Raw genomic sequence first — 25,783 nt, 5'->3', positions numbered from 1 at the left:
AGATGCTGAAAAAGGTTGAATTAATAAATCTGTCTATCAGCATCTCTACAGCTCATCACTGATGTTTCCATGTCTTTAGTCTGACTTCAATTACTTAAAGAGCAGTTTACTGTAAAGAGAGGAGAGTGTTCACTGCTTAAACTTCAAAAAGCAAGGTAAAAAAAAAGGTTTGAGAAAATTAATTGCTGTTTTTGCATATTGAACTGGAAAAAGCATCATATTTGAGAACAGGAAAACGGGAATGATGGGATCCAATCACAAAGCTTCATTGCCCTTCAACTTATTTATTGATGTACTGAACATGGAAAAAATCCAAAGTATCCAAACACAAAGTAAAGAACATGTACATCCTTTTAAATACTCAAAAGATATTCTATTCCAAAAAGGCTGTGAACTGAGTCAGACTATACAACTTCAAATAAATAATCATTCTCATATTAAGAATTGAGATAAGAGGGGTGGGAGGGAACATTTTTTTCATGCCGGACCGTCAGCACAATTTGTCAAGACCAAATAATGGTGTAGAAGTTAAGAAAGGAAAAAAGTTAGTTTCTAACAGTAACTGGTCCGGCATGAGAAATGTTGCCTCAACCCCACAGCAGCAAGTATCACAACTCATCTAGACTTAAATGTAACTTTTACATGTAACACAAAGAAGGAATAGATAAACAAGAAAACGCAGTCGCAAAGAGAATTATAGAATGCATAGCACACTGCTCATTTAAGGGGAAGCATGACGAGTAATTGGTTTGAATGCCAAGCAGGATGCAGGTGCAGTATTCAGTGCATCTGAGGCTCAGGCGGCCTCCGTTCGTTTTTTCAAGATGATGGAGATGTTGTTCGACAAACTCTCGCAACAAAAGTTTGCTAAATGGAACTGCTTCGCTGACCTTCCCCCAAAGTGAATAAAGCAATATACACCTTTTTACCATTTTAAAGACAGGTTATATGCATTACGTATATATATGAGTATGAAAGAAAACAAACTAATCAAATAGTTCAAAACTGTGGTTTATATCCATTCTTTACCACATAAATATATATCTATAATGTTTATATATAAAAAACAAAAACATATGTCTATAGTTTCTTAATACCTTTTTTTTTTTTTTTTTTCTTTTTTACGAAGCAAGACTATCTACAGACCAAACAACCAACAAATCTGATGCACTGTAATGCTAGTCCATGGGACAACAAATCAAGTCATTTAACAGAAGGAAAACTTAAAAATTAAAAAGGTATATATCCAAATAAAAGTACCTTACATACTCCATAAAAGTAAAAAGAAAACGATATCTATAATATCACACTTTCCGATGAAGTCCAAACTAGAACCAAAAGAAGTCTGGCAAATACTCAACATAAAAAAGGACTTATTTACATAGCTCAAAGCTCAGGAGTAATCCGTTCTATCCTTCCCACTAGTTTTTCTTAAGCTGCTGCCTACATTGGCTTGTCCACAATCTTCCATACAAACTATGTAAAAACCCTTATTGGTCAATATTAAGACAAAATCAGTCCAATGTTAGATCGTAGGTACACCACAAACATCATGAGATCCGTCTGAAGGGAATCATTTAGGAAGAACTGATTTTCGGTCCCCCCGTTTCCCTTAAAGATTTCTCCATGTTAGAATTTTGCATGCACTTTTAGCGAACAAACCTTGGTATTTTTGTCCGTTTCCAAATCTAATCGGAAAGCGAGTTGCTAGTCTGAACAACCAGGACGACGGGGGGACCCACAAGATGATTTTACAAATGAAACCAGCACTGCCATTGATTCTAGAATCTAAAGATAATACAAAGATCTCAAAAGGTATCTTTTACATCATAAATCTTCCCAGAAATTTCAACCACTGCAAACTTTCCTGTAAAGTTCAAAAGCTCACAAGGTGTCATATGAAGATATTTCTCAAAGTATCCAAGTCAAAATATTTTGTTCCAGGTCCAGTAAAAAGTTTCTCCAAATTTTTCTTTTTATAAAAATAGATGCTTTTTAAACCCACATCAAAGAGGTTCTTAGCTCTTTGGCAAGGTACTGCTTTAAGAATTTTTTTTTTTGTCTTTTATCCATTAAGTTTACAATAAGCAACATTATGCAGCCAACCAATAACCAACTCATATTACAATGAACGGAATACTTACAAAATCAACTAAACTGCAAAGAGTATAAAGTAAGTACTTGCTAACCACTCAAGCCATAACGCACCTAAGGCAAAACTCAGGACACAGAGAAATACAAAGGAAATCACTACACAAAACCTTACAAGACTTACTGTTTCAAAGCAGATGTGCAACAAAATGACAAAACCTATAGTAACGTTTTAGACGGTCCATCTGTAAAGACAGCAAGAGAATTCAACATCACAGGCATTCACACCTGCAGGATTTTTTTTCTTGTTTTAAAGTATATTGAGAAGATTCAAAGCGTAGCAATGAAAGGAAAAAAAAAAAAAAAAAAAAAGAATCACATTGTTGGACGCCCAATATTGTTTTTCTTCGTAACACTGATTTACAAAGCTGTTTATACTAATGTAGAAAGATACGGTCAATGCGCTTCCATTTTCTGTTTCAGTTTTCTGCTGAGTTTTCTAGAAACAATCTCAGGAGGAATTAGGCTTTGTGTGTTTTGTTGGTTTTGAACGAGACTTGCAGCACTCTGTCCCCGAGGCGGTATCCATTCAAGCTTGCTATGGCCACGGCCGCTTCGTCGTAGTTAGTCATGGTGACAAAACCAAATCCTTTGCACTTGTTTGTGTTGAAGTCGCGGATAACCTTGACGTTTGTGACGGCACCAAATGGCCCAAACATCTGCCAGAGGATGCTTTCATCCGCGTCTGGAGCCAGGTTGTAGACGAAGATGCACCAGCCGGTGCCTGCGTGCCCCGGGATGTTGATGCCAGCCAAGCTGGTCACTCCGTCAATGGCCATGGGCGAGAACCTGCTGTAAAGAACAGACATAACAAGGGTCAAGACCACAGCCAACGTGAACAGCATGAGATCGTGCAAACAAGCCTAACGGTATCTGACAAGTCTACAGAGTGTTTATCATTCTTACACTAGGAGGTAACACCCTACTCTCGACCCTTCTATTCAGATCACTCTTTTAGAAATCATTAGGTCAGATATTCTTCTGTAAGTAAACACTTTCTTCAGCAAGTGATGAGTTATGACGTCAGCCTTGTCAAACAGAGGAACGCGGAACGGTCGTTGTTCTGAACAGTACACATCTACCATCAGACCTAAAAATAAAACATCCGTCCTCGACACTTCTGATGATGGGCCTACAAAGACCCGAGCCAAAAACCATTTACTCCGGAACAAAAAGTGCCAAATTATAATAAGTAGCTCATTCAAGTTGAAAATTGTGCCAAGCCTGAAATAAAAGCCACACAGAAGACCTGGCTTTTGGTGAATGTGGTTTTGCAGTTTGATGAAACAAAATTCAAAGTGCATGGAAAGCCTATGAATTATTGCAGCAGGTGTCACATAAGATTAGCTGCTCCAGTTGGCCTCTCAGGGAACATCCACCATGACAGGTGTGCTCCCAGCATCAAGGACACGCAGAGAGATTTGGCAACCAAGACGTCAGCCGACGGGCCGGGCAGAAGAGAAAATCACAAGTCTATTGTCGCCCGTGATGGGCCTTTGAGCTTTCAGGGGATTGGACTTCAATCGTAGTCCAGGAAGGCATTCTTATAAAACTCAACTTAGACAAACTGGTATCCTGGCGAATCCTGAAAGCTGTCTGATGCAACAAAGTTTAAAACAGGACAGGGCTGTCCATAATAGATCAAGGTGAGAGCGTGGAGCTCAAAAATACAAGTATGCAATTTTGTGCAATAGCAAGTAAGAGATTGAAGAATTCTGTCCTTTGTTATGTAGACAAGCAGTGGAGACAATGCTTTAATCTAGACATGTTGTGACATTATGCTGAGATTAAAGGAATTCAAAACATCACCGTCACTAACCCGGTTATAGACAGACATATCAAACTTCATGACTGATTACATGAAGCAGGTGACTCAACCTGCTGGTATTTAACTAAAACATGAGGAATTTAAGTTTATAATCCTAACGGCCTAAGAACAGGTACAGTATCACCGGAGCATGACGGGTACAGTGAGCTCACTCCGTGTGTAAACGGTGTTAGCATGCTGACTGAATATGTCCCTCAGATTGCATCCTTACATCATGGTGGCTCGATTTCTTACTGCTCCCTTATTTTATTTAAAAGGTTTCAGGTTTGTTGTGAATAAAATATTTGATTTAAAATAGAAACCAAGGCTGTCGCTGTGTTGTAGTTTGCTTTTTTTGAGTTCATGTTCATGTCTACAGGGTTGACTAGTGCTCCTTGGCTTTCATCAGCTTCCTACTCAAGGCTCTCATTTGTTCATTTTCTATGTTCAGTGTATAAATGAGTTCATGTCAAAAAGTTTAAATTGTATATGCTTTATTTTCTTTATAATTGATAGAGATAAACATAAATTCTTGGTATCTGTGTATTGATGCTACACCAAAAAAAAACCAAAAAAAAAAAACACTGGTCTATGCTGCAGTGATTTCTTCTTGCTCCCACCCATTCCAAGAACTCCGCCACCTTCAGCTTTGATTTATTGAGGCAGAGCGAAAGAGACTGTGTGTGGTCTTCAGTGACGCCGTTCATTGGTTGGATCTCGAGGCATGTGTTACACAAGTCTACCTTTCTTTATCGTGCACACCAGCTAAATATTTGCATCATCACTTGCTGTTCAAACAAACACCCTGAGACTGGATTATGGCTGTACATTTGTTGGAACAGGGAAGCACTAATGCAAACAAACAAAGCTTTTTTTCTTTGAATTAAATCAAGGCTACCTTATGCAGTGTTAGCTACCTACGCATGTTGCCAAGGGCTCAAGCAGGGAAATATCAACATAAGGGACAAAAATATATCCCATCAGTTCCCTTGTGTTAGGTGTGAATTTCCCTCAGGATCAATTAAAACACTAAATCAATTTACCTTTTGACTCCATAGGCCATGTTCAGCAGATTGTCCAACCTAAGAAACACAAACAGCACAACACACAAACATGAGTGTCTTTAAAAAAAAAAAAAAAAAGAAAGTGTTTTATGAGGCTGATGATGCTTCTCGACAGGATGACAGAGATGAGTAATACTTCTGATCTTATTTATAGTTAGTTGTTCCGTTCAGGTGATTCCCCAGACTCTGTCCTTATTAACTTTCAGGCTGAACTTGTTTCTCAGTATTCACCTACACAAACAGCCTTCAGTGTTTCTATGAACTGTCAGCCTCCTGTTGGCTCATCTGGAAACATTGTAGCCTCATGTCCACAGATTCATTTCCACAATTTAAACAAAAACTGGACTCAATTGCCCTGAAAAAGACAAAACTATTAGATTTTTTCCTCCTTTAACCACCAGAGTATTGCTCATCTCATTTGACAAAATCTGCTTAAAAGTGTGTCATCGGCCTAAAGCTGCAACAGGAGGAACACAGCAAAGTTGAAAATGTGAAAATGAGGATGAATTATTCTGTCCAGAGTATTGATGAGCTCCAACACAGAATATTTTCATGAGACTGCTGAGAGACTATTTAAATGCTAATTTTCAAAACGCCTCAGACATCAACAGCCATATCAACTAGGCTCAGCTCTAATCAGATTTTCTTTTTTTTGGTGTGCCCCTTTTACCTGAAGCGTTGTGCCTGCTGTGCGAGGGGTCCTGGGTACCTTCGATTGGGTGACTGATACAGCTGGGACAGCAGGGCCTGGCTGGTCTTCTGGCTCGGGTTGTTTGCAAACTTGACTGTGATTGGTTCGGTGGCACCAGGGGGCTTCTGACAATTCAGACCTTTGATGGCCTCCTCAGCCTCAACCCGACGGTCAAAACGAATAAAACCGACCCCTCTGGAGACACCTGTGGTGAGTTCATTGAAACACTATCAGTTAAATGTCTTTAAAAGTCATGAAAACATTCAGTGATAACCTGCAGCATGAATGTCCCGCACCATCATCTAACAGGGTATATTCACTTTATTGTTCTTTGTTTTCAAACCAAAACCATGTGACAATGTGGAGCATCTCAAATTGTACCCTTGCATCCTCACAGCAGTGAATTAAAAGTGTTAAAAAAAAGCTAAAATCTCAGTGGTACAACGATGGCAGAGTTGGTGCTGACATGAAACTTCATGTTTAAAATAGCAACATCTGAGGTGTTCAATCATTATATAAGGGAGATATGCATTCTGCACATATCACCACCAATAATCCAAAGTATAGGCCTATTGACTTGTTTTTTTTAAGAATGATCAACAAGGAAATCCTCAAATGATGCCAAGACTGAAACACCTAGAAGAGGCAGAAGAACAAACACCAAAACTAAGTTAAGAAGACCAGGAAATATCCAAAGCACATGGGGCATGTGCAGCGAGAGAAAGAGGGAGGAGTAAAAGTGAGTTTGTTTTGACCAGGCACCAGCAGCTCTAACAATCATGGGACAGTGGTGGACAGCAGGGAACAACAAAGACCAAGAGTGCAGACTGTGACAAGGAAAATGTCCCAGAACGGCAGAAAGACGAGCACCAGAAATAAAAGCACCAATCTTTCCTAACAAATAACTTAAGCTCAAACTACAGACAGCTGGATAGTAGCATTACATCTACAGCTGCTACTAATTCCCCTTTGAGGAGATGATTACTCAACGGCTAACAATTTAACATTATCTAACTACAGCATTACTTCTCCATTTAAGGCTAGCTATTTAAGGTCAAGAAAAATGTTGAATAGTGAACAGATGTTAAAAGTTTGTTTCCACATTATTCCTTTGACTCATTTACCTCTGACTGCCCTCTTTGCACATCCATGCATGTCTTTTGGCTCTTGGTCTTGTTTCTTTTCCTGCTGTCAATCAGCCTTGAGCATCAGTATCTTGACCAAGTCAAAAAGTGGTCTGTCACTCTCACACCCCAGGTAGGTTATAATACTACTGTTTTTTGTCACGATTTAGTGTTTTGAATGTATTCTGGTATTTACAACATTTCTATAATACTCCACGTGTTTCTTTGGAGTCAAAGCTAGTTTGTGAAGTTAGTCAGTTTAAACAGGTTGCAAAACTCAAAGTGAATTCTCCTGAAACAAATGGTTAATGTGTGAATAATTCAGACAACCATTCCCATTGTGCATGCCTGAAGGAATATTTGGTGTTTCCGCAGCACAGGACTATTGGGAAACGTCGGTGAAGGATTCTGTTGATCAGGGTTTCATGAGAGTTCTGCTCTACATGACAGGTGAGAAATGGAGAATACAACGGCTCTAAGTGCATTTCTTTTCCTGCCTGAAACAGGTATTGCATGTACACCTTGGGATGGAAATAGAAAGGGGGTGAAAGCAGGAGGTGGTAAGTACGGGCAGAAGGAGACTGGACAGGAAAAGAAATTATGAAGCATGGAGTCCTCTTGCTTTGAACCCACTTCGTATCTATGCATATTTATAAACACTTGGTGGAATCCTAACCGTGTTGTTGGGAGTCAGTTTGGGAAACAAGGGAATAAAGAACTATGGACAGACGTCGTGTCCTACTCACCAGTCACCTGGTCCACCAGAATGCGTGAGGTAATGATGCGTCCATACTGAGAGAAGAGCTGCTCCAGTTCTTTCTGAGTCATGGTTTTTGGCAAGCCACTGACGTACAAATTTGCATCTCTGATGGAGGCGGAGCTTGGACGCGCATAGGAAACCTACAGACGGAGACATGGCCATCAGTACATATATCTTTTAGCTGCATTAATACACTCAGACATTTCTGATTCAAACTGAGTCAAGAATAAGCTTCTTATTCTTAAGCTTCTTATTCTGTGATCCATTTAGTTCAAATCTTTTTGGCATGCTTTAAATTTGTTACAATATGTTGGTATTTGTCACTTTTCCTAAACTAGCTCTTGCCATTTAGTATTTTAGCAATGTTTGCTGAAACAAGCCTGTTCCATGACAACTCTACAAAAAAGGTGTGTTCTGACTAAATCAGGCAAATGTTTATGAATAAAAATGTAATTCCAACAGACTCTATCTTCAGTTTTTGGACCGCTCACAGCCACACACAGTTTGCAGCAGGTCACTGAACGTTGCTAATGTGAAGCTGCTGATTGTTGTCACACGCAGCCACCAGCTGTTACCTACATGATCGCAGACAGGGTGAGAGTGAACGGAGAAAAGACGAAGCAGCGTTTAAAAACATTAAAGCTTAACGAAAGATATATTTTAAAATACTGTAATGTCTTCTTTGTAAATCAGGTCTATATGAAACTACTTAAACACTGCCTTCCTTCATTGAGGCTCTGCACAGGGACTTAGCAGTGGTTTTTATTAAAGGTTACACCATGTTTGTATATTTTCCATCTATCAGCGGATCACGTGGGGCCAAGTTGATCTGAACTGGTCACGGATCAAGTGTGATCTGTTTCACCACTATGCAGCACAACCTGAGACTATAATCATACCTGCTCTTTTTAAAATTGAAAAAGCAAAAAAATAAATAAAACAAACATTTCCTTAAAGAAATAAACTGAAATTGTGCTTCCTGTTCTGTCAGAACACACCTGAGAGGACACGTGTCAAAGAGTCGGTGTAACACTGAAGGATTTTGTTGATAACAGTGTTTCCCCTAGGTTTTGAGCTCTGGGGGGGCGGGGGGTGGGTTCCTGCGAGGTTGTTCCTGCAACTCCTGTTTCTGAGCGTACCTGAATGCATCTCTCATTGTCTGAGCACCCCTGAATGCAGCATGGTAACAGCGCATCCCCTGAGGAACGGCAGAGAGAGTCAACTAAGCCGACTACTTTATTTTCTGATGCTTCTTAAAGACTTTTTATTATTGCGAGTGCGTCCGTCAGACACAAGCACACACACCTAGGCCTCCGCTGGTGAGAGTGTGCTCACCTGTGTGCGTGCAAGTGTCTGTGTGTGTGTGTGTGTATTGGGGCGAAACTCCACCATGCACAACACAGAGAGCATTGTTTTTTTTTTAAAGAATTGTAAATGCACGACCATGTAGAGACAGAAATGACATGCCGTCGTGTAAATAAGATAAATAACACAAGGCTATTCGTTTGTTTGTAATAAAAGGACGGGGTATAGACCTGTTCTATTGGAAAGGTATCCTTATGACTTCTGTTGTGATCTGGCGCTATATAGAAAATAAAATGAATTTGACGATCAAGGGGGGCAGGGGGTGCTGTTGGGGGGGCGGGTCGCCCCCCTAATATAATGGTAGGGGAAACACCGGATAAGATTTGTGGAGCAATAATAGGAAGCAGAAATCACATATTTAGATTTGGTTCTTACTTCTACCCTCACAAATTGACTCTCTTCAAACTCTATTCAAATGTTTGTCATCATTAGTTTTTATTATTAGTAGTCATACGATGATGGCGTGATGTAGTTCTATCATTTGTCTTGTCCACACCCTGTTTGTCCTCCTGGACAGTGACGAATCAGTCTTGTAGAGAAAGTTAACTGTCACATTTCCAACTGAGATGATGGACAGAAAATGCACCAGAGATGGATGCAGCATTGGGCCCAGCTAGACAGCTCTCATTTAAAAATAAATGCATCATTTCCTGATATGGCTACAGACACCGGAAGAATGTATCCACCTCTTAAGACTAATCACATTCGATGTCTAAAGTGAGAAGATGTGCAGAGCCCCAAGCATGGGGCCAGAGAAATATGCAGCATAAATCAACATTTGTCCATAAACACAGCCAGGTAATAGAAAACAGAGAAAGACTAGAGAGTCATCTACCAGGTCCTCTAGATCAATACATCATTACACCCCTGAGTAGTCATGAAGTCATTTTTCCCCAGTGCACCGTCCCATTTTCAGTCATGTAGACATTTAGACAATAAAATGCAGAAGGAACCGATGCAGCTGATGGTTGTGTGGAGGATTAATACGGAGATTCAAAGAGAAGGAGAAATGAGTCCCCTGGATCCCGTGATTCATTGTCTGCTGTCTCTACTGTCAATTACCTGAATGGCACCACCACTGTATTTAATTACAGTCTTAAATTGTCCTATAGCAAGTCCCTCTCTGCAGTCTTATGCAATGTGTTGTATGAAAAGGATTTACTCACTTTAATTAAACCTTCAAAAAAGGATTCCTTTATGTGCTCTCACATCGATAAGAGCTCCACACGGTCACTCCACCTTTCTCACTCTCGCCCTGCTCCTGCCCTGAAGGGAAGGCTGACAAAGCGAACGTGATAGCTAAAGCTCCCTGCCCACGGCCAGGCTACTCCCTTACTTCTCCTCATCCCTGCCCTCCCTCTCTCCCTCCTGGTCTCACCTTCACACTTCATTTGATGCTAATATTTGCAAAGTATATTCCTCCACCTCGCTGGGTTTATTTGCACTTCTGACAGAGAGGCTAGAGGATTTTGTATGTGTGATGTATAAAGATGTTGCCACGTTCTACTTTCAGAGGTATGAACTGAGCATGAGGTGAGGAGAAAAAGATGTGTTCTGTTTGATTCATGAGAATGGAGAGGTACGGCTGATAACACGGCTCATCTTCGGCTGTAATATTCAAATGTTAAATACTGAAATTATCGCGCATGCAGCTCACATTTTGGTGCTATTCAAACAGGAATTTTCTATCACTAAATGTGTTTTTGCTCACAGACGTTTTCATTTAAACCCTTCTGCAGATTTGAGAAGGAATCTGGCTGTCTCCTTGTAAGACCACTGCAAAAACATCACATCTAATAATCCGACTCCACCACCCTCATATCCTGCAGTACTAGACGAAGCAAATTAGGTTTTCCAGTAGCACATTGAGTGCTACATTGCCTGATGAATGCTAATGGCAGCCACCTCCCTGTAAAGACATACAGCAGTGCTACAGCACATGCAACCATAGAAACAGTTCTGCTCTACTTGAGGCCCAGGCAGAGCCGCATGTGCCCAGATTAACAATAGGCTCCCTTTCCACCCCACATTTCTCCTGCCTCATTATGCCTCGACTCCAGCCCTGAGAGCTGGTCTTGAAAGGCATGTGTTGGATTTCTGCTACTAGTCATGAATGGTAACTGATTTCAGTGAGTGGAATATGACTGCCTGATTAGGGTGCTCTCTGGAGATCAAAATCAACATGTCCATTGCCTGCCAGCAGATTTATAGAAAACATGCATCATATCTTACCTTGATGGTTTTGGTCTGAAGTCTCAAGCCATTTAAGGTGTTGATGGCTTTTTCTGCATCCTTCGGGTCCACGTAATTGACAAATCCGTAGCCCAGACTCTGCCCTGCAATCACAAGAACAGAACACATTGAATAAAAAAAAGTGAAGGCTAAATACAAATACAGACAATGTTAAGAGCCGAACATCACTGCTTTTTAATGCTGTGAAATGGACATGTTAAATTCCTTCAGATGAGAGGACGGATGCAGACTGATATAACTCGAGGTTGTCTGAAATGGTGCTGGGGTTTTATCGACAGGCTCTCCTCCTGCTCGGGACTTTTGAGATAGTAATAAGGATGTGATTAGATAAATCAAAATTGTTTTATCACCATTCATTTTGATATTTGACTAAATTAATAGTCTGAATTTAGGAAAAACTGTCCTAATAAATAACACCAATCCTTTCTTGTACTTCCTGTACAGAAAGTTAAATTCATTAGACATTACATAGATGGAAAGATAGACAGCGCACATCCGTTTTAGATTCTCTGCATATTTTTAAAAATAGTTACATATGTTTAAGTAAAGAAATGTGTCACTCCAATAGTGAACAGAAACGTTTACTCAAAAAATAAAACCCCTATAGATCCAGATGACAATGCTGGACAAATTATCTTTATCTCTTATTTGGAAAAGGTACACAGAAGTCTTAAGCCCATGTTCAACAAATATGTATTAGTCAAACAACGTAGAGTAGAAGCTCAAAATGACTTCAAGTCAAACCTCTTCCATTAAAAATAGATACTCTTTATTGTCATTGTATAAAAGAAGACAACAAAACTTTGTTAGCAGCAATCCTATACAGCAGTGTTAAAAAGGAAATTCTAAAATAAATGCATAAACGACAGCTGATTGCTCTGCTTTCACAGCAGCTCATCTCTGACACAGTGCAGTAGCCGGAGCTCAATGTGTTCCCCTCCCTCCACAGTTTATCTCTAAAATGTACAATAGATTGACACCCACTCTTTATGTGCACAGAGGCAATTCAATTTCCTCCACCCACACTGCTGGGTCCCTCTGCAATTCCACTGCCGGTCAAGTTCACCAGCTCGAGCTGCTTCAGCATATTAAAAGTCCACATAAACAACTTGGTTTTAAGACTTTGTGTGATTAAAGGTTCAAAGAAATGATTGAGGATGCATGGGTTTACTAATGGAGAATCTACGAGGTGTGCACTTGTCCATCACATCCGTCAGACATCTGAATCAAACACTATAAAATCCTCTTGCTAGATGCATTAGCTTTACATGCTGCACGGTGTTAAGACTTTGTAAACATAAATCTGTCACTTTTTTAAAAAAGTATGTCATAAACTAATTTCTGTATCATGAGGAAAATTTAAACAGACAGCTGAGTGTTAAATATTGCTTGCAGCATTGACACCCTATATGGAGCAATGCTGCTGTGATCTGTCTTCCCACCATGAAGAACTGCTCTCATGGGTTGTTCCGTTGTGATCAAATAAGGTTCATAAACTTAATTTCACCTTGCATCTCTGGGACTGATATAGCCAGGAGAAACATGCTGTGCTTTGAAATGAGCTGGTGAAATGACACTCTTACTTAAGCCTGGAGGGTAAGGCGCCGACTGCCTTTGTGCATCCTGTGTTCTACTATACAACGCTGCATCACATCAACGCTTATAGTGATGTCTTCCTATAGAGACGTCAAGTATCGGCTAAATCAACAGTCATGACTGGGAGGCCTTTAACATGTTCTTATTATGAACAACTTGTTCACTTTCAGTTGTCATTAAGGAGTAGAGGAGTCATAATGAGCTGCACTTTCAAACACAGAGCTGCACCCAGTTTCCAGTGAAAGACGAGTGCTGCCCATAGTGGGAGGAAAAAAAACACACACACAAAGACTAAGCCGTAGCAGCAGCAGCAGCCAAGGCGAGAACATTTAAAGCGAAGAGGAAGCATGCATCTCTCTGGTGATTACTTAACATCTGATGTAGCACCAGCACACAGATGTAGGCTGGCTTAAATCCATTGCCACAGGGCCAAGGGAGAGACAAAAGCAACACAGTCTGGAGGGGATGGGATTTTATGTAGAGCTGAAATTGAAATCAGAGCATCGTTCCTTAAAAATGACTCGGAGGCTTTGAATAACATTAAGAGCCTAATTTCTCCCCCAACTTAGTCTGAAGTCAGTTTTTCTCGTCCCAATTCTAGCTTTGATCAGATAAAAAAGGGATTTATAAAATGCTTCATGTAGAAAAGACTGCTGGTTAGATACTGTTCATGTGCATCAAGCCATGCAGCAACATACCATGGAATGCATTACAATGCTGAAACTAGTTCTCAACAGAAGAGATCAGTCCTAGGATTTAGTCAAACAACTGAAACTGAAATATTGACACAGACTGAATGCACTGGGAACCATTACATAAAGCAACAATGAGCATGCAAAAGTAAAAGCAATTTCTTTCTAATTTCTAGTTCAGTTTTGACCAAACACACACATCAGGATTTTTACATTACTCTACAAGCTGCACATAATTCTCTGTTCTGCACCATTGAAACGATGTCTGGTTGGAAAACTTCTGTCCCTGAGTTTGGTACTGTGGTATCAATAGGGAGCTAAAACATTTGCCTAGGTAAAAAACCAAAACATTCAACTTCCTTAAATGAAAAGTTTCTACTGCCTGCTACGAAGAGCTTTAAACTCACCCTTTCCATCTGCTGGAATTGGTAATTCTTTGATAAAAAGGCAAAGTATTTCTGATTCTGATGGTTTTCCTTGCAAAGCAATCTAAATCAGATCACCACTGATGCAAAAAGCCTCACGAGTTGTGCCGTAAACACAACACATCTACACACTATGTTCACTACAGACATCGGTGCAACCGTCATCCCAAATCCAATCCAACAGGAGCTCGCAGTCTGAAAACAAAGTCAAACTGGTGTAAATCATAACTCCACAATGCTCGTTTAAGTTAAGCCGCACACTGGAAAACAACATGACACATGTTAATTCTCACAGATGTATTCAACTATCGATGCTCTAATAAATGTTTCGCAGGAATTGAAAGCTGCATACTCTCATAAATAACCCTCAAGCAGTCGTATCCAACTGAGCAGCTTGGATTTTCTGTAACAGGACAGTTACACATGGCAAACCAAATAAACGACGCCCCAACCAAGACTATTCCTTCAAAGGGAGCATGGGAATGTCCCACAGTGAAGTTCATGTTATTTGCACACAACGACACATCAAATTTTAAACTGTTAATTCCAAGAGGAAGCTTCACCTTGTTAGAAGAAGATATCAAATTCTAATGAGCCAAAAGTCTGACCTATAAAAGGGCCTTGACATGAAAGACATTTATGAAGAAGCTCATTTAAATGGATTATTAAATTAACTTTAGCAAGAAAGATAAGTTTACAAAACCATGAATTATTTTTAAAACCTGTAAACAAGTGGTCCCAAACATCATCAGCACCGAAGAAGAGCAAGTCTTCAAGGTCAGACTGTCTGGTTAAATCTACTTATAGGTTGTTCTGATTTTAAATGGAGAGTTTTACTTGCGTCTGTCAAGTTGCAAAATTGGATAACAAACAAACGGCGCCATATAGGAAACTTTCTCTTCATCTATTGTTTTTAACTCTTTTTTTAAAGGATTTTTAAGCGCTAGTGTGTAACTCCGAGTCCTCCTGGGGCTTACAGCAAATCTTTCCTCAGTCAAACATCCAAAAAGGTAAGTTATGTTACTTACTAAATCTGAATCTACATTTTTACCACTCCCCCCTCATTATGGAGGCGTGTAGTATTACCTCAAGTCCCCTTTAACTCAAGGGCAAGCGGCTTTCTAACAACTTGTTTTATTTAGTTCCTTGCTCTTAATTATCTGGGAGTGCTATGTTCTAGTGTTATTTCACTTGCTCCTCCTTCCTACGCAACCTATCAAGCATTTTATGTTCAATCACCCAGCAGGCTGCGCTCAGCACTGATTTTAGACAAGGATCACTTGTCAGTTCAGCTCAACCCTTTTCATACATTAACAATCAAATGTATTTCTTGTATGCATGACTTCACAAAGACATTTATTCCATGCAAGAAGACACACTTGACAGTTTGTCATCAGTGGATGACAAAAGTCTCAATTCAGTGAATACATAATGAAAGCCCCACACCACATACAGATATACACCAACTATATCATGTGGTGTAACCTTTTTCCTCATTAGTTTTGAGTGACATCAACTCATTTAGTATACAGTGCTGTGCTGATAGAGGTCGGGTTGCAACAATACTCATTCAAAATGTCACACAAGTAAATATATACTGTATTTATAAATATCCAAACAAGACTGTATTTGATACCATGGCAAACAAAAAGGGATATTTTTTGCTTAATTGACAACCTGGACATATAGCTGGTCCAGGACAGGTCGGACATTAAGGGAATAGTTAGAATAGGTGGGGGGTACGGGGTGGGCGTCCGGCTTGTTAAATAAACGCATTTCCCACACATAGACGATACATGTGCGGTCCAATTTTCATTTATTCATAAAGTTGTTGCGTGCTTAAGACAGCGAGATAAAGACAGAGAGAGAGAGTGGGGAGAGTGCACTCGCACGCGAGGACCTCGTGGTCCGTTCTTCGGGCCGCTCTGTCAGCAATCAGTATGAAAGGACTCAACAGTCGCAGAGACCGAGTGCGCAGAGCCACCGTAAGAAGCATGAATCAGGTTTTTTTTTAAATCCCTGCAAAATCAAGTGTGCAGAATCACATCAGAAAAGAAAGAGAGAGAGAGAAAGAGAGAGAGAGAGAGAAAGAGAGAGAGAGGGGGGGGGGGGGAGGGAGCGAAAAGGTCTGCTGTTTGTAAATCCCTCTTGTAACAGCTGTTGCTCTGTGCAGTGACACGCGCACGTTACCACATTTAAAAACACAAAAACTAATTAACGTTTAAACGGTTGGTGATTTTATTGAATGTTTGGTATTTTTCTAAACATTTAACATTACAACGTGAAGTCACACCTCTATTGACAACCTTTAGTTAGAAATATCTTGACACATGCACCTATTGAAGGCATACACAGGGCCATGTGGTCTACAGGCAAGGCTTAGCTTAATATACGTTGAAGACATGACATGAAAAATGATGGAGGTGCAGCTCACAGTTGTCAATAAAAGGTGAGCTATATATATATAAACATTGAACCGTATGAAAAACTATTAACATTTCAAAATCAAAAGTGGGTTGGGGCGCATTATGGATGTTATTTCAAAGAAGGTGTCACAATACAGACAAATTATAAAATCTGCAGCCTATAAATTCAACGGTGTTTCAATAAGAGCCCCCTGCCCTCCAGCCACATTTTAATGGAAAGATCTGTTGTCCTGAATAAGGCTGCTCAAGTTTCAGGGTAAAATGTAAATGAAACAGATGTGTGTATGCGTCCGTAAAGAGGCCACAATAAGCAGATGGAGGAAGGTTCAGGTAACCTTGACCGAAAACAGCCTGCAGGAAAAAACAAAATCCACAGGACTCAGCAATTGTCTACCAGCTAATGTCAAACAGGCAATGTTAGTGAGATTCTGCTAACTCCCATTAAAACAACTTGAAATTATTTGCACTTCTTCTAACTGCTCAAGACATAGGAGATATAATAGTGCAATTAAAATGAATATCATATTAAACTCCTGTGTTAAAGCTACAAAAATATCTCTTTAGATGGAAACCCCCATTTCCATAGTATCCATTCCAACTGCCCTAGGGCCTCTTTTGATTTGGAAATGCCATTTTGCTAGTGGCACTAGTATCATGCTGCATATTAAAGCAGTATAACAGCAATTAAAATCAGTGTTATACTGCTGCTTGGAAGGTTTTAAAATAGATGGCTAGAAGACACTGCCATATATCCTTCATAATGAGATGCAAAATGATTGGCTGCCTTTCAAAATGAATGCCTCTGCATTCATTGGAGGTAAAAAGGTCAGGAGTTATAATTCATGATGCCCCAAGTCAAATACACAAAGAGGATATCCCATACTGTGCATGCATAAACAGACGAGCTCTCGGCATGGACAAGACTAAGAGCAGTGCCAAACCGATATGATAGTTGGGTTTAATGTTTAAGTAAATCAGGAGAGAAGGACAGTCTAGGAAATACTAATTTCACCCAAAACAAACGGTGCTTTATATGAAAAATGTAACTGTGTGTCAATATAATTGCAAAATGAAATGTTACGACCCTGGCTCAGGGGAAGCAACAAAGGACTCAAAACCTATCAATCATTAAACATGTACTGTATGTGGTAGGCCCCGTGCTGTTAACCAGCCATAGAAGGAAAGGCAAGGTAAAAAAACAAAGTGCTTCACACAAGCCATCAAATACACCATGACAAAAGGGAAAAAGAAACATTAAAGGTTGGCATTTAAACAAACTATTAAAAATCAAAAGAGAACATCAAATAGAAAACTGCAAAAACGAGCAAACAGCTGTGTTACCTGTGATTTTGTCTCGGACTAGTTTACATGACTCGATTTCTCCGATGCTCCCAAACAAACTCTTCAGCTCCTCTTGGGTCATGTTCTGAGGCAGATAGTTGACTATCAAATTAGTTTTACTGTCCTCTATGCTCCCTGACTCTACAGGTGAGGAGCAGTTGTTTGAGATTGTTGAAGGACCGTTGCTCGTGTTGTTGCAAGTTGGCCCATTTGACAGCTGTGTTTCCATGGCAGCAATTACCTGCTAAAGAGACAAAAACAAAGCAAGTTAAGACCACATACAAATCATGCTAAAACATCAAACCCCCAACTAATAGTTAAAAAAGGACTCTCTTCACACAGTATTGTTGTCATGGAGACATGGCTCATTAATTAATACATTAATATTAACTATAATGAAAGCATCCAAGTTGCAGGGGACGTACAAGCCAATCACAATCTGTGTACCTTACATGAAATAAGAGTGCAGGTTTCTTTGTGCAAGGGGAAACTGTGATGCTGTGAATAACAAGTTCTTTCCCTCTAAAACACGCTGGCTTAGGCTATTCAGTCATGTAAAACGTCTGAACTGATAAATTGACAACTATGAAATATAACATCCAACACCACGAGCTGGATGAAAGAAAGTTTGAAAAAAAAAGAAAAAGACAAGAGTGTACACTGAATTCTCTTTCTACTATTTGTGACTGCTGCTTTTGTTTCTAGAACCATCAAGAGTCTTTCTAGTGAGAAATCAATGTGGTCCATTCATTTGTCATATTAAACAATTAGTAGAGTAATATAAGAGTTTGGAAGTAGCAGACTTTTAGCAAACCCTTTAAGGTAGCAAAGTGAAACGCTTCATTTGGCAATGAGGCCTACAGCAGCAACAAGTTGCAGACATCAGTTAGCTAGCATTGGACATCAGGCTTTAAATTGGATAGTTGGATATCAGTTAAGGCAACCAGGAACAGGCTAATGTATGAAGAGTACCCCTTAGTTAACATTTTCATCACGTGAAGAGAGCAGATCTGTATCATCACTGCATGGTGAACATCATTCCAGACAGTCACAATTTTACAAATTGGTGCACAGAGACAATAATGCAGTCATTGAAAAAAAAACATCTAGGTTAAACATATCAGCAGCACACAGGTTGAGACCATACCAATACAGACAAACAGCCACAACCTGTGATCTGTTCAGAATCAAAACACAAAGAACACAAATCCTAATTGTGATTAATGCAAACAAATGGGATTAATTTGATTTATCGTAATAAAACTTGAAGCTATCGTCATTGGTATGGCCTGAGCACTGAGATGCCGAATGTTTACATAAAAATAAGTGCAACAGACCCCAGTCCAAGGCTCAGGTGCCCACGAACCACTTCTAAGCAGAGAAGCCACATCACACAGTCTGACTGCCATGTTAGTTTGGAGTTGCCGTCTGAAAATGTGGACACAAAAAATACTTCATGTTAGATTAACAAGAACAATAGCAACATTCAGAGGTGATCACATGTCATTGTCGGGGTGAGGAGAAGGAGGTTATATTTTTTCAACTGGCTGCCCATGTACATCGGCTTTAACTAGGAAGAGGCAAAAAGCAACGTTTCTCTTAGTCACAGTTCATCTTCTGTTTAGTGTAAACAGGAGGAAAACCTGGCGACAGTAATACTGGCAATAAGCATGAGAAATGGCAATTAGCTAAATGGATGAGAGGGCTGCACAGAGATGATCACTGATATTGGGAGGCACAAATAAAAATCGCTCTGTTCAGATTCCTCACTTCCAGCAAAAGTTGCGCTGAAACTTTCTGAATTTCATCCAGTCTGTAGCACACAAAGTATCACAAGCAGAACTGTAAACATGTCATCACATCTCATATTCTGAAAACAAACCATTGATGAGTGGTCAAAATCAACAAGGCAAGATGGGAAGCCAGAGGACACCAACAAACAGTGACAAAAAATGCATACTCCAACATCAATAACCACAAACAACACTGTGAAAGGGAACATCAGTTCAACATTCATATTCACTGTAGAGGGCAAGCATTGACGTCATTTTTCCACTGGACAACGCCCTCTCAGTCAGACTGAGTGACAAACATTATGAGACACAACTGTATTCAATATGGGGAAAGGACAAAAACTGAAGCAGAACAGACAAATATCTGCCTAAACTAAGGACATTTGGACTCGACAGAGTCTACTGAAGACACAGTGGACATTGAAATGTGGCTATAAATCTGGTTTGCTGACATTTTCCCAGATTTCAAAGCTGGTAATTAGCTACACAAAGAAAAGCATGAAGACACAAATAAGCCCGGTCAACTTGTGCTGAAAGTCAAACTCAAAGTTTGAAACAAATGCATCTCTGTAATCTTACTACAGATTTACTTTAAGCTTGCGGTCTTCTGTAAAAAGTTTGCTCTGTTTGTCAAATCTGTTTAGTCAGACACAACAGCGGGGTGTATCCAAAGCAGGGTTCATCATACTCAGACTTTCTTTGAGCTGAAGCTAGCTCGATTTTAACACCCAAGAAACTGTCGATGCGTCCTGTTTGTTTCTTATGTGACAACTACAAGCATTAATATAATTTCAGTAGACACAAACTGTTATGTCTGTACCTTTCACTTCCTGAAAAATACATGACATGAGTCATTTGTACGTTTGGCAAAAACAAGTTAATTTAATTCACTGATTGCTGAGACATCATCGTTCCTTTACTGTACTTTGCTGAAATTTAAGCTCTTATTTATCATGCAAACAAACCGTTAAAAACGAGACGAGGGAGAATGGAGGGGGTTCAGATTATATTCTTCACTAAGTGAATGCATGAAGATTTGGTGATTTGATGAGTATATGTACTACTGAAACTACACTGCTTCTTCTTGTGGCTTATTCACACAATGTTACAAATCCAAACATTTCTATAAATATATTACATCAGCAGAAGTTAACCCACTCTCTGGATGACATGTTTTTTTTTTAAATCCACTTTGAAACACAATCTGCTGAAATCAGACACTGCAGCACCACCATGTTAAGCACGTTAACCCAGAACTTCCACCAGACCATTGCGTGTTTGGGCCGGTCCGGCTCTGTGCACCCTCGTCCAGTGATTTCACAGATTCACTTGCGACACCGCGAGATAATACGATGTATGTAGTATAAAACTCATAACACATAAACAAACACATAGGTTCATTTTTCTGAACCGTCAAAACGGAGTGTTTTATTCTGAATTCCGGCAAAAATAGAAGCCTTGCGTCTCTGCTACGGAGCTGAGACGCAGCACAGCACAGCCAGTGGAAGCATTCACATTGAATAAAGTAAAGACCAATCAGCTCCGCTGCCGTAACGGAGCAGAGATGGACCGAACACACATCTGATGGAATTTGGCCGTCAGTGGCATTACTCAAATGTTGGCTGCAGCGAGGTCTATCTCACCTCACTCTACTGTACCAAGAACATTAAGGTTCTGATGCTATTCCACCTGCATTTTGTGATGGTAGATTGTAGTTAAAAACACACAACACAAATAACTGATCATTTAGTGTCCCATTATTGAACTACTTTCACCTTGTTGGTTGCCTCTTGTGAAAATGTCAACTTGCAACATCTGAAATGTGAATTGATTTTCTCTACTCAAGTGATGAAAACAACATTGCAACTGTCAGATGAACTGGTAAAAGTCAATACAACTGATCAATATTTCTTAGTGGGGTCATTTTCCACCAGCAAGTGTTTCACCAGAGTCAGCTAGAGAGATGGATAATGTGTAAATCAAAGTGTTCAATCTTTACTTTTCCTATCTGTTATTTCAGAAAGCCAAAAGAAGAGTTTCAATTTGCTATGCAGTCTCCATTGCACAGTGTTTTGTCTAAAATCTTCTGCTATCTTAAATGTCCACACTGTGATCTGTGGAAGTTTACGCATGTCAAAAAATATTAACTTCATTCTGGAGTGATCACAAATTGTTTCTGACATTTTCTTTTTAATCCTAAAACACATTTAGCGAGCTACTTTTGTCTTGAATCATTTTTTTGTCAGAATATTATTTTGCGTCTTGACTTAAGTCAGTGCAGCTGTCATGATTGTAGAGGACCGCCATTAAATATTTGAACAAGCCGTTTCATTTTCATTTGCTGCTTTTTATGGCTGTTAATTGTGAACAGCACTGCGGAAGCTCAGCTGTCACTGATTGGCTCTGCTACACATGACGGACATGAACACACGTGAAAGTACAAATTGCAGCTCAAACAGCTGTAGATCTGTTCTGGACTCATATTGGATTAGAAAATAATTACAACCTCATCTTATTCAAGTGTGAAAAGCTGGAGGTGTTCTGTGAGTGTGTTTGATGACTGTCTACTGTCATATTCTGACTAAAAATGACAATGTACTTAAGTGTGAGTCATCAAGAAATTACATATCTTTCTGCTTTGATTACATATCAGCCTCATAGCCTACAATATCAGTGCAAAGAAACAGCTGGTCAGTGGAGAGAATCTGCAGGGTTTGCCTGAATACATAGTATAAATAAAACTGCACAGAAGAGAGCTGTGTTGGTAATGAACACAAATGCTATCTGACAGCTCTCTTGTCAGATAATTCCTCCAAAACGCAAAAAATATTGAGTAGAAATGGTGGAGATGAGATGTAATGGCAAATAAAGATCGTAATGGACCATCAAATATTAATTTCATACATTAATTGATGACATGGGAAATCTGTTTATTCTTACTTAAAGCAGGACTAAAAGGCCTAAAAACAACCCCCCCCTGAACACATAAGACATAAAAACGCCAACTAAACTTGCAAAGAAATGGCAACACAGGCAGTCAGAGTGGCTGAGTAAAGATCAGCTACATGTTAGTTTTTCCACAGTCCACTCTGAAAACATTTCAATCACCACATGACTTTTTTTGGACGGTAGTGACATGTTCATCTATGCCCTCTTATTTCACATACAGCTTGTAACTACAGTGACCTCAGGATGTTCTTTTGGCAAAGCAATTTTGTATGTTTATTTATAAAGCAAACTCTGTATCCACTATGATTAGGTCCACAGTAAACTCAAACCAACACTGGTTGGTGGGTCATGTTTTTGTAGCCAAGTCTGAGCAAGAACCTCCTCAACCCAATGCTCTGATCTGAATATCTACACGGATTTCTATGTACAAAAAAAATATGATTTATTATGTACAGTATTTGCTGCCATGTGTCAGATAGGAAACCGTAAAAAAAAAAAAAACAATGCATTTCTGTATGTATATATGAAAGAACAATACAGCAGCATCACTTAACAGCTTGCTGCATCATAGTAATTGTGCTTCCAGGCAACTTGCCGAGTATCAGAGTTACTTTACAGTCATTTTGTTAAATTTGCTGCTTTTGAATTTTCTGCCATTTCAAAATCTTGTACCAAAAACCTTGAAAGGAACATTTGAAATGAAGATTAACATGACACAATGCTGCCGTGCTTCATTTATCAAATGTAAAAAATGCTTTTAGATTGAACCCTAAGGAGGACTGAAATTGTGCAGAAAAGTGGAACATTCGGGTCAACCTGTATTGCAGGTTGGTGAGAACAGGGTGTACATATAGGTTTGGTTGATTTCTTTATTCTGTAATATCTCCATTAGCATCCCTGTTTGTTGTCTGAATGGACTGTAGACAAAATGCATTGCGAGTGTTTCGGTGCATAAGTGCAAGTACATGACTCATTTGAGTCATGTCCCTAAGCCAAAGTCAAAACCCATGACAACATAACCCAAGCAAAAATAGAAACTACAGCCTGACAGCAAACAGCTTTGACCCACAAGGCCAATTACCACAAATACATTTCATTCACTAAATTAAACTAGATGAGCGTACATGATTGTCACTTTGGGTCTTAACATGAACAGTCAATGGTCTAGTAAGAGGCCTACTCAGTTTAACATGCCAGCCAGCCTTACACAAAACAGCTTCACTTAAAGAAGTCTCTCACATGACATAACAGTTGAGTATGTTTCAACCATACTTGTGTGTAATCTTAAGCGTCTCAACCTCTCTACATGAAGACCTAATTCTAAAATACATGCTCAACACACGTTTTTGTAAAAGGTAGAAATTTACTGAATTCTGAACGCTCAGACTGCAGGCAGAGTTAAACTAAAACAGACTATCTGTAGCTCATCTGGGCATCACAATCTTGTACTTAAAAACTGCAAAGAAAGAAGAACTCAACTCCAAGCAGCTCCAATCAGACCATTGAGAGTATTTCAATATGATTTACTGCTGTGTCATGCATTAAACGTGATCATATAACAGTATTTCATGTTGCATTGAAAAAACACTAAGTTAAAACTTGTACAGATTTTCCCTGAGGGTTTTTTTTTTAAATTGAAAGAACAACAAATCAAAGTTTTCAACTTCAAATGATGAAAGGCAAACTATCTGAAGCAAGAATCTTGATACTGGGCAGAATAATAAAAACTGAGTTGACAAACATTAAATATAATGAAAGTTTCCTCGTCTCACTTTGAGAGGGTCTTAAACTTCACAGGCCAACTCAACCCTCCTGCTGCTCTTTCCATCTGTTATTTATCCAACAAAAAAACCCTTGGCAAATACAAATATTAGTATAATATAACTAAGAATTGATTTCACACCTAAAGTTTTTTTACAGTTTGCTCACATGAACAACACAAGAAAAAGTGCCCAAAGACAGATCATTCAAAAACACAGGTGGTGTTCAGCCAGTTTGTTAAAAAGGTATAACGGTAAGCAGCTATGGGCTCCACATGCAGCCTCCCCCATGTGCATGTTGGAGAGAAGCAGGCCATGTGAGAACATATTGTTGATGAAGAAAATGACTTTCTTCAATCTCCATTTCATATGTTTCACCTTTTATTCTAAGTACAAAGCACAAACATTGGCTACAGTCCCGCCTGAGATAGCGCCACAAGGCAGAAATATTTCATTAGATAAACACTTGGAGGAGGAAGCCTGGCAATACGCCTCTCCCCCAAAAAATTCAGTCAGGGCTTTCAGTGTGTGCAGCCAGCCAGCAGCCTCCTCTTAGTGCACGCATTTGAGTGGGGAGCATCTTGTTTCCCCAGAGGCCTTGCCTCACAGTTTTTCGTCAGGAACCAGCCCAGATAAAAACCACGAGGTTCTTTTTTTGTTTTCCCATCATCGCAAAAATAAACCCATCCACCTCCACAGTTTTACCCCACTGAGCAGGCTGCCTTTTAGGACTCATTACAGTATAGCGTGTTTAGTTATTGGTACTCTCAGATCACACAGACGTCTCACAAGGGAGAGAAGAGCTTCTGCACGCAGTGTGACTGAACAGATACAGAGATCCCAAATTCAATTTAGGGATTTCTTTGACCTACCCACAAGCTCAAGTTTGATATATCATTATATGACAGCATGCAGTACTGAGAAGCTTTTTACAATACTTTACATGTTAGAGAGCCACTCAAGATTTTGTCATTGCTTTACTACTTTTTGTGCCTTCTCCTTCTGTCGCCCTTCAACCTCTGAAGCTGGTGTTGCTGGCTCCGTTTTAGCAGCTCACTGATTGTGCTAATTAATTACATGGAAAAGTGATTTTGAGTGGGTGTCTGGAAGAAACATTTCACAGCTGATCAAACTCTAGACTGGAGTACAGATGTAAATCAACTGATATAGATTCAATCACAAGCTGTTAAAGGTTCTGAACAGTATCCTTTACATAACTAAATCAATTAATCGCTTCATGGAATTTTAATAAAATCATCTGCATTTATTTTTGCATTTCATCTATCATTTAGATTCTCAAGCAACACTGCATGCTTTGTCTGTAGCTTCACAAATGTGCGGAGTCACATTGTCTCTGATAATACCTTTAAAAAAGGAATAAGGTTTGACTTGTTAGTCGAGCAATGTGATCGTGTCAATTTTAAAGGTACTCCGTTAACTAAAAATGTTTTAATCATTAATAAAAAGAATCAATAGTTGCAGCTCTTATCCTTTACTTGTAAAGCTACTATGGAACGTAAGTGACAGATTTCACCTACAGCAAAAGGATTCAGATCCCTGTAAGATTTAATTTAAAATCAGAATGA

At 39.4% G+C, this 25,783-nt stretch overlaps 1 protein-coding gene across 5 annotated transcripts in view; it reads right to left on the bottom strand.

Moving 5' to 3' along the window:
* Positions 1-264: 264 nt before the first annotated feature.
* The window catches only part of elavl2 (ELAV like neuron-specific RNA binding protein 2), a 32,099-nt gene continuing 6,580 nt past the window's right edge, over positions 265-25,783 (bottom strand). For 2 of the 5 annotated variants that reach the window (XM_065950494.1, XM_029279791.2), the window contains exons 2-8: positions 19,033-19,123; positions 17,696-17,936; positions 11,195-11,298; positions 7,584-7,737; positions 5,693-5,918; positions 5,002-5,040; positions 265-2,943 (exon numbers count right to left, since the gene is read on the bottom strand). In XM_065950494.1, coding sequence (XP_065806566.1) covers positions 2,613-2,943; positions 5,002-5,040; positions 5,693-5,918; positions 7,584-7,737; positions 11,195-11,298; positions 17,696-17,936; positions 19,033-19,104 — 1,167 coding nt within the window. In that variant the 5' untranslated portion in view covers positions 19,105-19,123 and the 3' untranslated portion in view covers positions 265-2,612. Of the gene's footprint in view, positions 2,944-5,001; positions 5,041-5,692; positions 5,919-7,583; positions 7,738-11,194; positions 11,299-17,695; positions 17,940-19,032; positions 19,124-25,783 lie in introns of all 5 variants that reach the window. The other 3 variants (XM_020646339.3, XM_020646341.3, XM_065950495.1) reach the window with 2 other exon arrangements.

Source organism: Labrus bergylta, chromosome 22 (genome assembly GCF_963930695.1).
Source record: "Labrus bergylta chromosome 22, fLabBer1.1, whole genome shotgun sequence".
Classification (NCBI taxonomy): Eukaryota; Metazoa; Chordata; class Actinopteri; order Labriformes; family Labridae; genus Labrus; species Labrus bergylta.
Note: the sequence above shows the minus strand (reverse complement) of the source record. Positions and strands in the feature narration are given on the sequence as shown.